The 14,291-nt window shown below is 43.0% G+C and overlaps 1 protein-coding gene across 1 annotated transcript; it reads left to right on the forward strand.

Annotated features, from left to right (window-relative positions):
- Positions 1-10,100, forward strand: CALHM6 (calcium homeostasis modulator family member 6). The gene is made up of 2 exons (XM_060238404.1): positions 1-650; positions 9,097-10,100. The coding sequence occupies exons 1-2, from the start codon at positions 117-119 to the stop codon at positions 9,517-9,519; spliced, it is 957 nt and encodes a 318-aa protein (XP_060094387.1). The 5' UTR covers positions 1-116; the 3' UTR covers positions 9,520-10,100.
- The last annotated feature ends 4,191 nt before the right edge of the window (positions 10,101-14,291 follow it).

Here is a 14,291-nt window from a genome sequence, read left to right on the forward strand (position 1 = left end):
CTCTTCCTTTTGCACACAAAGTGTTCTGACAAAGTCAGTTTTCTTGCTCACAGGCAAGGGAGGCAAACATATCGGAGGGCAAATTTGGAACATCAGAGGAAACCCCAGGGGTGGCGATGGATAAGTTTCACACAGTGCTAGACTTCTGCTTCAGTCACAAGAAGGTGCTGGGTTATGGTGTCGTGTCTCTGCTGACTGCAGGCAGTGAGCGTATCTTTTCTGTGGTAGTGTTCAAGTGTCCTTGCAATTCCTGGAATCTGCTCTATGGCTCCGTCTTCCTGCTGGTTCCAGCCCTTATTCTCTTTCTGCTCGGTTTGCTGCTCAGTACCAGGTGCTGGAAGGTGCTCACAGGGTGCTGTGCCCCAGGCAGGCTGTCCAGGTGCAGCCACAGGGGCCGCATCTGCCGCTACCTGCGAGTGCTGTGGCTTGTGGTTGTTGGTGCTGCTGTTGCTCCCCTCACGTGGATTGCTGTGGCCTTACTGGGTGGCCACTTCTATGAATGTGCTGCAAGTGGAAACGCCATCATGCAGAAGTACCTGTGCCAAGGCAAAGGGATCCAGTGCCTGAAAGAAATGCTTCAAGTGCCTTGTGGCGGTGGTTCTTTGCAAGAGGTGCAAGATTTGCTCATGAGCCTCCGAGCACAGTCTCAGGTACAGCATCATCTAGATGTTTCTTATTTGCTGAATATGGCTTAGTGTATTCAATGGGCAGGACCAGGGGTTATTTTGACCAGGAAAGTTGCATATTTTATTGTGTCTCAGTGGCTGTTTTGTACAGCTGGTTTTCTTGAATAAGCTATTTCCTAGGGCCTAAAATTGTTCTGCATAATTAGAAATATTTAATGATGAATATATTTTTGTGTGTGTGTGCCTGTAACTTCTCTGTTTACAACCAAATACAGCACACTAACGATCCTCTCCTTTCAGTCTCTCCCTTTCTGTCATGCTTCCATCTGATTCTAATTTATTCCACCTTTCTATCAGAAGCTGGGGCTGCTGGCTTGGACCCCTGAACTTGCGTGCCCTCCAGTGTTGTTTGTAGCAAGTCTTTGTGGCCTCAGTAGTGGGAAGGAGGGGGTTTAAACCCTGTCTTTCTCTCCAGTGTTGGTCCTCTCCATTGCCTAGTACCAGAGGATACAGAAAGTATCACAATCCACAACAATGAGTCTCTATTCAAAATGTTTATGTGAATTCTTTCAATCTTGTACATTCATGCAAATTCAGTAACACTGAATTCATTCAGTGTAAAAATACAATATTCAAAGGCAATATCCTCCTAGATAATGTCTCTGTGTATAGTTGCAATAGAATCCTTTCTATACATGCATATACAAAAGAACTTTGCAAATTTCTTTATGGAATAAACTGACTTCTAAAGAGTTTTCTATTCATCTTTGGCATGCAAGCTAGAGATACCAAACTAAAAGGAAATCTCTGGCTGACTCTCCTCTATCTCCCCTCCAAGTTTAGTGAGGATTGAGTTATTGGATATGAGTTACAGCCCCCCCCCCCGAAGATGCCCCATCCTCCATTGTTTCCAGTGGAGGAGGAAACCAGCAAAAAGACAGCAATAGAAGCCCAGCAGAACAAAATCATAGAATTGGAAGGTGCCTCCAAGATCATCTAGTCCAACCCCCTGCTCAATGCAGGAAATTCACAAATACCTCCCACACACATCCAGAAGTCCCTGTGAATCAAAGTTCCTGTGAATTTCTGTAGTAGAAACTGAAGATGGGGGGAATTTTTGCAAGCCCAGAAAAACTAGCACAATATGCCCAGCAAACCAGTGGCACTGCAAACCCAACAGGACTAAGGTCAAGCCAGGAAAGTGTATTGGGGGAAAATATCAGGTGCAGGTTCAAAAGTGTATAGATGGACCGCCTGCAAGCACTCCAAACACAAAGGGAACCTCACCCTGCCACCCAGCCCTCTGCAGTCTCTCCAAGTTGGGGGTGGATTATATTTCTGGGGTCCCATTTATGGACTCGCAAAACAGGTCTCCCCAGTGATGTCTCTGGAAAAGACAGCTGCAGTTACAAAATCTATGGAATGGCTCAGGAACAAGCCATTGACACTAAACTCACAGAGAAACTTCACCTGGGCAAAACCCTCCAAACCAGACACTGGAAGCAAGGCAAGTATCCTCCCTATGCTTGCAACCCCATCCCCCAAGTTTCCAAAGGCAGGTTCTGAAGGACAGAAAGGCAGACATCCCCAGAGTTGCAATAGGGCCTCCCCAAAGTAACCCCCACAGCAGTTTGGTGGGTACCCTAGCCCATACCAGACAAGCAAGGGAAGTGCGCCCACAACTCTCACAGAGCTAAAACACTGTGGTGTATTCTTCTGCTCTATAAAGGAAACATTTGTTGGGCTGCTGGACCACCCACAATTCTCCAAAAGCAAAATTTGAAATGACAGACAGGCAGACATGCAATAAAGATAGTAGCTCAGCCCCAAGCAGACCTGTAAGCAAAGTACAAAATACATGGCTATTGGATACAATTTCAAGATGAATAGCAATTTATTAATATATATAAATAATTATTGTAAGATAACAAACCTCAAGTATGACACATCAAGTGTTGCATTTTCACATATGACACACCAAGTGTTGCATTTTCACATATTTTTTCAATGGGTGAGAACCCTAAGGCAGTGACAGTTCAGTTCATAATTCCATATTCAAATCAAGTGAGTAAGGTGTTAATAAATTCAGTTCATAACTCCTCTTTCAGATAAGATGAGATGGGTTGCCAGCTCAATTCCCATTTCAAGTTAATCTTCCTCAGACTTATTCTTATCTAGACAAAAATATACTGCTAACCATCAAACCCACAATTGCTATGTTTAAAATGTTTAACAGCAAGAATTACTAACCTTAAAATTCCAAATAAAGTGCATCAATAAATGTTCAAGCTTCAGTTGAGCAGTCAAGTAAAGATCACACTGGGAAGGCAATTATGTACACATTCAGATTTATGTAATGAGAGCACTTCAGTGGTCATTTACAAGATACAGCTTCAAGACTCTAAAAAAAACTTCTTAAAGGTACAGAGGGACAGCATAAAGTGTAAGAACTCAAATCATATGAATAATTTAGACCTTTTGGAGTTAAACATTGTAAGGTTCAGTATGATTCTCATTGTTGTAAGCATATCCAGTATGACTCTTATTGTTGTAAGCATTTAGTAACATGCAGCTGATTTATAAGGATGTCTAATCAATTTCTCAATAACTAAAAAGTTAAAGTCAGATAGTCTATGGCAGGAGTGTTCAAACTTGCTTTATGTAGCAGCCACATAGAATAAATGTCAGATGTTTGAGAGCTGCAAGATACGAACAAATATTGCACACGCATCTTTATTAAAACTCTGAATGCTTTATTTGCACAGAAAGATAAAATACATATGTATGCACTTTACAACATGGCCATGCTAGAAGGAGACTTAAAAAAAACAAAAACTGGGAATAACAGTGCCCATAAGACAGGCATAGGGAAAGGTTAAAAAAGGTAAAGATAGTCCCCAGTGCAAGCACCAGTCGTTTCCGACTCTGGGGTGACATTGCTTTCACAACGTTTTCACGGGAGACTTTTTACGGGGTGGTTTACCATTGTCTTCCCCAGTCATCTACACTTCCCCCCCAGCAAGCTGGGTACTCATTTTACCAACCTTGGAAGGATGGAAGGCTGAGTCAACCTCAAGCCAGCTACCTGAACCCAGCTTCTGCTGGGATCGAACTCAGGTTGTGAGCAGAGCTTAGGACTGCAGTACTGCAGCTTTACCACTCTGCGCCCAGGGCTCTTAGGGAAAGGTTAGGGAATTGTTTTTTGGCATCAATGGGAGAAGGAAACACACATGTACCATATAAAACACTGGCCACCATTTGTATCATTATGCATCTCTCTTTGCCTTGACACCAAGGTTAGCAAATTCAGCTCCTACAAGAGCTATGGGACTAAAGGGAAACCTGTGCTGCCCATTTTAATTCCATTCCCTCCTTCCAGTGGCTCCCTTGGCTCTTATGCTCTCTTTCCCTGATCTAGGTCTTTGGGTGACCTCTATGCTGGAGGAGAAGAGTTTGCCTATTTCCCTCTCCTTCCCCATTTCACACACACAGAATTAGTTGCCTACCTATGAGTCAGCCCTCAGAGGTTGAGGGCCAATGCTAAGCATGCTTTCTTGAGAATAAGTCTGCACTAAGTTCCTCCTCAGCCTCCGAGAACCATACAATATGTGTGAAAGAGCCACTTGTGGCTCCTGAGCTACAGTCTGGCCACCTCAGACTATGATCTTCAACCCTAAAATGTATAACCAAAGGGGTAACCAATGTTCCTTCTCTATAGCAGCTATTCGCACATGTATACCAATGTACCATAATTCATAAATAGTCATATCAATTAACAATAATTCACATAGGCAAATCAAAATATACACCACTCCAGTAGACAACCACTGTGGACACTGTGTGAAACCAGATGCTATATAGTGGAGGACTATATAGGAGAAGTAGCTATCCCGACGGCACCCACTTGTATGTGGTGTGCCACAAAGGGTGGTTCTCTCCCCAATGTTGTTCAACATCTACATGCACCTCCTTGCCCAGATCGCACAGAAGTTTGGGCTGGGATGCCATCAGTATGCAGATGATGCCCAGCTCTGTTGATGGGTAGCCGGTCTGACTTCTCCCCAGAAGATCTGACCGTGGCATTACAAGCCATGGCAGGGTGGCTCAGACTGAGTCGACTGAAATTGAATCCGATGAAGATGAAGGTCCTGTATCTAAGTTGTGGCAGTTCGGGAGCGGAGGTCTCATTACAGACCTTTGATGGAGTACCACTTACATTGGTTCCAAAGGTTAAAGATGTATTCCTAGACTCCTCTTTAAAAATGGAGGCCCAGGTGGTAGCCACTGCCAAATCAGCCTTTTATCACCTTCAGCTGATAAGGCAGTTGGTCCCCTACCTTGAACGCAACAACTTGGTGACAGGGATCCATGCCATGGTCACCTCGAGATTGGATTACTGTAATTCCTCTACATGGGGCTGCCCTTGTCTCAAACCCAGAAGCTTCAGCCAGGCTGTTAATGGGCTTCCCTTATGGGAGCATATTGAACCTGTGCTGCAAACACTGCACTGGTTGCCCATTGCATACTGGGTTTGTTACAAGGTGCTGGTTCTTACCTTTAAAGCCCTATATGGCCAGGGAGCTGCATGCTTTCAGGACTGCCTTTCCCCACATGTTCCCTGGAGAGCATTTCAGTCAGGGTCACAAAACCTACTCTCAATCCCTGGCCTCAAAGTGGCCAGGCTCATGATGACCAGAGCCAGGGCCTTTTCTGTTGTAGCTCCATGCTGGTGGAGCGAGCACCCTGAGGAGGTTAGGGTCCTGCGAGAGCTCACACAGTTCCACAGGACCTGCAAGACAGCACTCTTCCACCAGGCATTTGTTAATTAAGATCACAGGCTACAACAGACTCCGAAACATCTGGACCACCTCTAGCATGAACCTAAGATCTGTTTTTATATAGAACATCCAGCTGGAACAGCAGAATAGTAAAACTTGATATAAAATAGAATAGGCAGATAACCATCTTATCAAACAGATTACCATCCAAAGATCACTATAGTACTTCAAATGTTTTGATATTATGATTTTATGTTTTTATGTCTTAATGTATTTTTATATATCATGTATATACATGAACATGTAAGCCGCCCGGAGCCTGCTTTGGCAGGAAGGGTGGGATATAAATCGAACAAACAAACAAATAAATGGACTATTAAATTGATCCAGTGTGGATGTTTTATACAGCAAGATTAAAACTATCCTGTAAGCTAGATCAAAATTATTATAATACCCTAGTAAGGCCTGTTGTGAAGAAAAATACAACTGGCTCTAAAAGGAGGTTGTGGGCAAGTACACCCCCCCACCCTGGCTGTCTTCCCACCCACCCAAGTGAAGGCATTCACTCCCCCCCCACACACCTGATGCTGATCTGTGCCATATGGAGATAAGTTGTAATTCTGTTATCTCCAGCCCTCTCCTGGAGCATGGCAACAGTGGTTCCCCAGGAGGAAATTGTGTTGTACCTGTCTGAGGTCCCATCCCTCCTCAAACCCCACCCTCTCCAGGCCCCACTCCTTAAGTTCCCAGGAATTTCCTAACCTGGAGTTGGCCACATAGGAAAAGGGCAGCATTTCTTCACAGTAGGGGGGGGGGTCAAATCAGCTGACATCATTCTCCTCATTCCTCTCCTCCCCCTTTGATCTGAACAATAATGGTGTGAGGCTTCCCTATCTCCTTTTCAGGCAACCATCCTGGGGCGAGGCTGAGGAGGAGAGGGAGTGATAGGAAAGATACAGGAAAGACAGTAAAGATGGGACAGCCATGCTCTCTGAGGATGCTGTCTGTGTGCGCCTTGGATGGGGTGGCAGAGGTCTGTTGCTGGAAGCAGCTGTGATGCCTTTTGTGGGGCCACAGTAGAGCAGCAGGCCTTTCTGAGGCCAGTTGACAGAGAAGACAGAGAGAAGCATAACAAATGTGGTAAGATTGTTTTGGCAGTTTGTTCAATATTCCTGGGCCTGCAGTAGGCAGGATCAGGGAAGTCAGCAATGAGAGGCCAGAGATGGTAACAGATGGTTCATTAGCCAATAGTTGATACCCCACATCCACCCAATGAAGGAGCAGGGATTTGCCACCATGCCATGGGTTTTATTAGTAAAAGACTGCAAGAATGGCTTGCCTAAGGCTATCTAGCCAATTGATGGAACAATTGAAATGCATGACTTTCTAATCACTTTGTTATTCAATTTCTCAAAGCATCACACAGTTTACTCCAGCTTCCTGAAGCAGACACATCTGAATGGTATTGATATCTGGGTTTTCTATCGTTGCTATCCCTGATGATTGGAACACATCAATAGTGGTTCCAGTCTTTAAAAAAGGTTTAGGAACGGATCCAGCTAATTACTGACCCATTAGTCTGCTAAACATATGCAGCAAGCTTTATGCCAAACATCTCTTGGAAAAGTTTAAGAATTGGCTGTCCCAAGATGACGTGATAGCGACAGAACAAACTGGTTTTAGAGAGTTTAAATCAACCCTGGACCATTGCCTTATTATTTAACATCTAATTGAAAAATACTCTCATAAAGGCCCAATATCACTATATGCTGCATTTATTGATCTAAAAGCAGCTTTTGATTCTATCTTGAGACTGAAACTATGGGATAGCCTAGAAGCCTCCTCTACTGATAGGAGGCTGCTTCTACTGTTGCATACTTTGCATGACAATATACACCTAAAGGTCAAGCTCAACAGGAAAGGAAATTTAACAGACCCCATCATGACATCTAGAGGAGTTAGGCAGGGATGTCTACTAGCTCCTTCCCTGTTTAACTTCTATATTAATGGCATAGTTAAACAATTGGACTCTCCTAGTCTACATCCCCCAAAATTACACCATCGCCAGATTTCTATTTTATTGTATGCCAGCAATGCTGTCCTTCTAGCCAGAACACCTGTCGGCCTTAGAAGAGCACTCCAAAAGTTTGCAGATTTTTGTCAAGAGAAAGAATTAGAAATTAATTGCCAAAAAACTAAAGTTACAGCATTTGGTGCTAGGCAAAAGAAAAGGATCTGGTCTGTTAATAGGCACCAGCTGGAGCAGGTTTCCTGCTTCAAGTATCTTGGTATGGCCCTACAATCGACTGGGGCCAGGAATGCCCATATTCAGTATGCCGCTGCCCAAGGTGAAAGAACTGTCAACGCTATACTGAAGTTTTATCACACCAAAGAGGCTCATTATGTTCCAGCAGCCCAAAAACTTTTCCAGGAGAAAGCAGTTAGCCAAATGATTTATGGCACATTTATTGGGCCACCATCCTCTAGTTTTGCCCAACTAAAGCAGGTGCAGTCTAAATTCCTTACAGCCATTCTTCAGGTACCAAGATGTGTGTCAAAGGCACAACTACAGCTAGAGATGGGTGTTCTATCAATGGAAGCTAAAATCACCTTAGCCTCCTTCCAGTATTGGAAAAAAATAAGTTTTAAACCACAGGGACTAACCAACCTACTTCTGCTGGATGGGTATCACTCCAAGTGGCTAAAATCAGTGCAACACAATATGTATACTTTAGGTCCCCCCGGCACACAAATGATCCTGAACATATGAGGGGATGAAGTCAAGGCAGCTCTCAAACAGAGAATAATAGATATGGAGAGACAAACAGATCTTAACAGACACCCTAATTTTAGAGTGCCAGATCATCTCAAATACTGTATGACCCCCATGGCTTATTTAACACACTTAGACTCACACAAGTTTCGGAAAGCTTTCACATTGGTGAGATGTGAAGTTTTCCCATCTGCAGTGCTGGAGGGCAGGTTCAAAAGAGCCCCTAGGGAACAGAGAATGTGTCAGTGTAACTCTGGGGAACTAGAAGCCATTGAACATATGTCACTTAGGTGTAACTGGTACAAAATAGTTAGAGAAAAGTATATCATACCCCTGGTAGGAGATATTGTAGGTAGGTCAGATTTGGAATACTGTAATCTATTATTGGCTGATGAAAATCGGTATACTACGGAATCTGTGGTGAAATTTTAGGTAGCTTGTTACAGCATCAGGAAAAGTCAGTTAATTCTGCAATAATAACTTGGCTTGTGGTTTTATCTTCTCTCTCCTATTTAATTGGATTTTATATAGTTTTTATGTAATTGAGATCCTTACAAGAGACGCATGTGTATATATATATGTGTGTGTATGTGTGTATGTGTGTATGTGTGTGTGTGTGTGTATATATATATATATATAAAACTTTGTACTTCATATGCTCCCAGTATTTTATATTCCTGTAAATGGCTTGATGCTGCAATAAATCTTGACTTGACTTGGCTGGGCTCCAGCTTGGAAATACCCTAATCCTAGATTCACCACTCATTCTCAGGAATTTAAGAAACGAAACTTAATTTTCTGTCGTAGGGGGATGTAGCTAAGGGGTATGTATCAAAATTCAATTGTGCTTCCATGCAAAAACTTTTGAGATTCATAGCTGCAAACATTGTTCTTATCACTCTTATGTTTCCTCCCAAAGGTGACGGGATGGATTTTGATCTCCAGTGTCACCATATTAGCTCTAATTTCAACCTGTATCTCTCGCTGTCGTTCACCAGTCAGCATTCTTCACCTTGCCTTCTGGAAAGTCTACATGGCAAAGGAGCAAGAGCTTTTTAAGATCAAGGCCAAGGAACATGCAGCCCAGCTGGCAGAGAGAAATCTAAAATGCTTCTTTGACTGCACTGAGCTGGAGCCATTTCAGACTCCAAGCATCGGAAGCTGGCAAGCCATTTCCTCCTTATTCGCCTTTAATCCTGAAGAACATTACTATAGCATGATACACAAATATGTCAGCAGCAAAGACAAGAATGGCAGCATTGTGTCAGTAGAGGGGGATATGTTTCCTTCTTCCCTGGGGTTTGTCGATGCCACTGTAGGTACTGATACAGAAATATTATAATGAAATAATTTGGTAGCCCTTCAGTTTCTATTGCAAGATAATCTTTAACTGGGTAGCCAAATCAAAATTCATGGAATAATACTTTCTATCAGAACCAAGCAAAATAACTTTGTGAAGCATTTAACTCTGTGTGTTCACTTTGTATTGTTTTAATCTGTTTGACATTTGTGATATCTCTTTTCTGTAGCTCCTGCTGTTTTGTTAACCACCAGTATACAGAGACAAGGTGGGTTATACATATTCTGGTTTAAATAACACGTGCAAGCTTTTGAATTCTCCAGGACTCCTCATCAGGCAGGATGTTAAAAACCAAAAAGGGAGTGAGGGAGAAAAACACTTCAGGCCATGGTGTTGAGATCTGGAGAAGAACTCAATAGCTTGTACAACATGTTGAGTTAGTCTGGTTGGTCCTAATAAACAGCATTGCATTGATTTTGCATTTTACTATGGACCAAATTTGAAGGTAATTGATTGATGGGGGATGCTTTTGATTATGCTGATGGTTGTATCATAAAAAGAGTTTGGCTATGATTATTACTGCTTTTGGAAAATCTAAGAATAAAGATTTCATTTTTAAAAAATACTGAACAATTCATAAGACCACTGCTTATATGAATACTGTACAAAATGACTTTTCAAGATAAATATATGCTTGTGAGTGAATTTGGGCAAAATCTGGGCAAAATGTGCACACCATAGATTCAAGGACCTCTCTCTCTCTCTCGGCTTGTCTTCGCGAACGAAGATTTAAGAAGGGTGCAATAGTCCACGTTTGCTGCAGGCTCGCTGGTGGCTGACAAGACCAATGTGGGACAGGCAGGTCCGGCCACAGCGGCTGCAGGGAAAAGTCTGATTTAGGGTTGGTCCTGTAGCAGTGCGATTCTTCCTCAATCTCCTTTTGTCCTCAAGACCAGCTATGCGTGCGTTCTCAAAGGAAGAGACAGCCTGGTGGATGGTGTGCCTCCATGCTTTGCGATCTGAGGCTAGGTCAGACCACTGGTGATGGTTGATGTGACAGGTGCTAAGGGATTTCTTCAAGGAGTCCTTGTACCTCTTCTTTGGTGCCCCTCTATTTCGATGGCCGGTGGAGAGTTCGCCATACAGGGCAATCTTGGGAAGGCGGTGGTTTTCCATCCTAGAAATATGCCCTGCCCAGCGCAGCTGCGTCTTCAACAGCAGTGCCTCGATGCTGGTAACCTCCGCCCGCTTGAGGACTTCAGTGTTGGTCACAAAGTCACTCCAGTGGATGTTGAGGATGGTGCGAAGGCAGCGCTGATGAAAGCGCTCAAGGAGTCGCAGGTGATGACGGTATAAAACCCACGATTCGGAGCCGTAGATGAGGGTTGTCATCACAACCGCTTTGTAAACATTGATCTTTGTGCCTTTTTTCAGATGCTTGTTGCTCCACACTCTTTTGTGCAGTCGGCCAAATGCACGGTTTGCCTTTGCCAGCCTGTTGTCAATCTCCTTGTCGATCTTGGCATCTGAGGAGATGATGCACCCCAGGTAGCTGAACTGCTGGACTGTCTTCAGAATTGATTCACCCACAGTGATGCAGGGAGGGTGATCATCTTCCTGGGGTGCAGGCTGGTGGAGAACTTCTGTCTTCTTCAGACTAACTTCTAGGCCGAATAGCTTGGCAGCCTCTGCAAAGCAGGACGTCATATGCTGCAGAGCTGATACCGAGTGGGAGACGAGTGCAGCATCATCAGCAAACAGTAGCTCTTGGATGAGTTTTTCCATTGTCTTGGAGTGGGCCTTTAGTCGCCTCAGGTTGAACAGGCTGCCATCGGTGCGATAGCGGATGTAGACACCATCGTCCTCATCTAGATCTACTGCGGCTCTTTGAAGCATCATGCTAAAGAAGATCGTAAAGAGAGTTGGCGCGAGAACGCAGCCTTGCTTTACACCTGTGCCTATTGGGAAGGGCTCCGAGAGGTCGTTGCAGTGTCTGACTTGGCCTCGCTGGTCTTCGTGTAGCTGGATGATCATGCTGAGGAACCTTGGGGGACATCCTAAAGGACCAAGATGGGAAGAAATGCTTGGTTGGCACACAAAGAGTTTTGATAAATGCTGCAGAGATATCCAGTGTTCCCTCTAAGTTGAGTTAGTGTGAGCTAGCTCACAGATTTTTAGCTTCCAGCTCACACATTTTTGTGTGAAGGATGATCCCAGAGCACACTAATTTATGCAGTAGTTCACAACTTTCATGCCAGTAGCTCACAAAGTAGAATTGTTGCTCACAAGAAGGGCTTGAATTCAGCAGGAGCTCACAGGAGTGCAGCTCCTGAACCTCTAGCCAGGGTCTGCATGCAGTGGGGAGTTCTCTCCCTGCTGCACATAAATCCCGGAACATATGCAAATGAGATATGCTAATGAGCTCCTGCACCTTTTTTTCTACAAATGATCACAAGACTCTGCTCACAAGACTCTGCAGCTTAGAGGGAACATTGGAGATATCTTAAACTCCTTTTTAAGGAACCCTTATTGTAACCAAGAGAGAATTGCTGGCATTTACTTGGTACTGCATTCAAAACCATTCCCTCTAAACCAGGGGTGTCAAACATGCAGCTCAGGGGCTGAATCAGGCCCTCGGAGGGCCACTATCAGGCCCCCGAGCAACTGGCTGTCATCTGCTGCCTTCTCCCTATATCTTGCTTCCTTCTGCATAACTGCTTGCTTTTCAAGGCTTGCTCAGGAGCTACAGAGAAAAACCTCTATTTTCTCCATTGACTGAGGCTCCACCCTTGAGGAGGATGGGGGGAGGAATAGCTTGCTTTGCCAATTTCCCTGGATCCCATTGGAGAAATACAAAGAAAGCACCTTTAAGACCAATGAATGCTAACGTTTTAAGCATGTTTTAAGTTTTTTAAAAGATATATTTGTGTTTGTGCTCTTTATACAAATTTATATCTATGCTACCTAATCTTAAATAGGTACACAAATGGCCTGGCCCAACATGGCTCAGCCCAACCCGACATGGTCTGGCCCAACAAGGTCTCATTTATGTCAGATCTGGCCCTCATAACAAATGAGTTCGACACCCCTGCTCTAAACCTCTGCTGAATGCAGAGCAGTTCCCTGCATTTTTTTTTGGGCTAGGAGGGAACCAAAAGTTCCTTGCAAGCAAAGCAGAACTATTTTCTCACCAGACCCACAAGGATAATATATCAGTTCTTACACTCTGATATTCTAGAATTCAATTTTGATTGCAGACTACTACATTATACCTGAAAAAGTAGACAGGTTTTCAGATTAAAGCTCAGATTAATCCTTTGTGCAGTTGTGAAATGTGTTTGAATGAATAAACATTCCATATGTAAGAGAAAGAGGAAACACAGGCATCATTCATTCTGTGCATATTTTGTTGGTGAAATATGGCAAGAAGGATAGATCCTGAACAGGCTGTGAATTATATGAGAGAAGGAGCAAAGTACTGTTCCCATACAGAATGTGTTCTCCTTAGCATGGGCATTTTAATGGAAAGCTAGAAAGAATCCTTGTAATGAAAAAGTGGCAGGCAGGTTACATCTTCTATTATTTTCTCCTTCAACTAGGTCTTTTTTTTTTTTTTTGCTGGCTGAGCTTTTTGCAGCTGAGTATCAGGAGATATTCAACAGGTACAGTTATATACAATGAATGTACTGGAATTGGGAAAGCTTCGCCAGCTGAATTTATGTATGTTAAAAGTCCAGGAGACAATCAAGATGGCAGCTCTGTGTCAAGCAGACCAACCCATTTCAGCTTCTTCATTCACCTCATCTTGCTTAACAAAGAAGAATGGGGTACTATCCGCCAATGAATAAGGCACTTAAGACAAGGATCAGCTCTCTCCCTCCTCCATCTTATGATAACTGCTATTATATCTTTTTTGTTGTTGTTCTTTGTTGCTACTGCACAACTCTAAACTTGCTTATTGTATTTGATGAGTAAATGCATGGGTAAATTCCCAATACCAGAACGAGACATCAGTGGTAAATGAAGCCAAGAAAAAACTCTGTTCTTCATAGTTGCAGCAAGTAAAGTATCCAGTGACCAAAAAAGAAAATGGAGCAGGAAAGGACTTGGCATCCCATGTTAGTAACTGCAATTTAAAATGTGCCAAACAGATGTTTTCCCCAGAATTAACATTACAGATTACTACTTTGTGGTTATCACCTTTCCTGAAACAGTTTGATTGTTCTCCTGCTTTGTTTTGTTCTTATCCTATTTTGTTTTGGGTTAAATCAGCCTGGGCATATTGTTGCGAAGATAGCACATACAACTCTCTGTATATTATATAAACCCCTTATCGTCACATATTTTTATGAGATAACTTAGAGGTCATTATCAGTCAGTTTTAAATATCATATCCTTGAATAGATCTTTCCAGCATTTCTTAAAGGAAAGTAGGAATTGTGCAGAGTTCCAGTTCAGATCAGGAGTAAATGAAAAGCTTCAGCCTCTTTAGCCTTTCCTTGTGGGGTAGTGTCCCAACGCCTTGATCTTGTTGTATGCTCTTTTCCATACTTTCCTAACATTGAGATAGGGTGGCCAGAACTGCATACCATATACTAAATGTAGTTTTCCCATAGATCTGTTCAGGACATTACAATACTAGATATTTTATTTGCATCTGTAGTCATAGCTGATCTGGTTTAAATTGAAGGACTCTAATTTTTCAAGAACAATCTTTCAACACTAGTGTAGATCATACTAAGTAGCAAATAATTGCAGTAACTTTCAAAATTATCTCAGATAAAATGTTCGAAAAAAATACCATCACAAATTGC

Source organism: Heteronotia binoei, chromosome 1 (assembly GCF_032191835.1).
Source record: "Heteronotia binoei isolate CCM8104 ecotype False Entrance Well chromosome 1, APGP_CSIRO_Hbin_v1, whole genome shotgun sequence".
Lineage (NCBI taxonomy): Eukaryota > Metazoa > Chordata > Lepidosauria > Squamata > Gekkonidae > Heteronotia > Heteronotia binoei.